The sequence below is a fragment of the Haliaeetus leucocephalus genome, unplaced genomic scaffold (genome assembly GCF_000737465.1).
Source record: "Haliaeetus leucocephalus isolate CR32 unplaced genomic scaffold, Haliaeetus_leucocephalus-4.0 Scaffold339, whole genome shotgun sequence".
Taxonomy (NCBI): domain Eukaryota; kingdom Metazoa; phylum Chordata; class Aves; order Accipitriformes; family Accipitridae; genus Haliaeetus; species Haliaeetus leucocephalus.
In genome coordinates this window covers 13072916-13073309 of record NW_010972775.1, presented here as the reverse complement: position 1 = coordinate 13073309, position 394 = coordinate 13072916, and the positions used below count along the sequence as shown (strand labels likewise).

The following is a 394-nucleotide window of genomic DNA, read 5'->3' as shown; positions in this document are numbered from 1 at the left end:
CCGCCGCCGCCGCCGCGGCGGAGGCCGGCGCGGTGCTGCAGCGCGAGCCGCTGTACAACTGGCAGGCCACCAAGGGCTCGCTGCGGGAGCGCTTCGCCTTCCTCTTCTCCAACGAGCTCCTCAGCGACGTGCACTTCGTGGTGGGCAAGGGCAGCCCCCGCGGCGGGGGCGGGGGGGCGCCCCCCGGGCCCGGCCAGCAGCGCATCCCCGCCCACCGCTTCGTCCTGGCGGCCGGCAGCGCCGTCTTCGACGCGATGTTCAACGGCGGCATGGCCACCACCTCGGCCGAGATCGAGCTGCCCGACGTGGAGCCCGCCGCCTTCCTGGCGCTCCTGAGGTCAGGCCGCGGCGGGGCCGGGGCGGGCGGTCCCGGGCGCGGTGGGGGCTCCTGGGC

The 394-nt window shown here is 77.9% G+C and overlaps 2 protein-coding genes across 2 annotated transcripts in view; one reads left to right on the top strand and one right to left on the bottom strand.

Moving 5' to 3' along the window:
* TM6SF1 (transmembrane 6 superfamily member 1) overlaps positions 1-205 on the bottom strand; it is a 30675-nt gene extending 30470 nt beyond the window's left edge. Inside the window, exon 1 of the mRNA XM_010572288.1 lies at positions 57-205. Coding sequence (XP_010570590.1) covers positions 57-205 — 149 coding nt within the window. The remainder of the gene's footprint in view (positions 1-56) is intronic.
* The window catches only part of BTBD1 (BTB (POZ) domain containing 1), a 17186-nt gene continuing 16799 nt past the window's right edge, over positions 8-394 (top strand). The window contains exon 1 of the mRNA XM_010571926.1: positions 8-337. Coding sequence (XP_010570228.1) covers positions 255-337 — 83 coding nt within the window. The 5' untranslated portion in view covers positions 8-254. The remainder of the gene's footprint in view (positions 338-394) is intronic.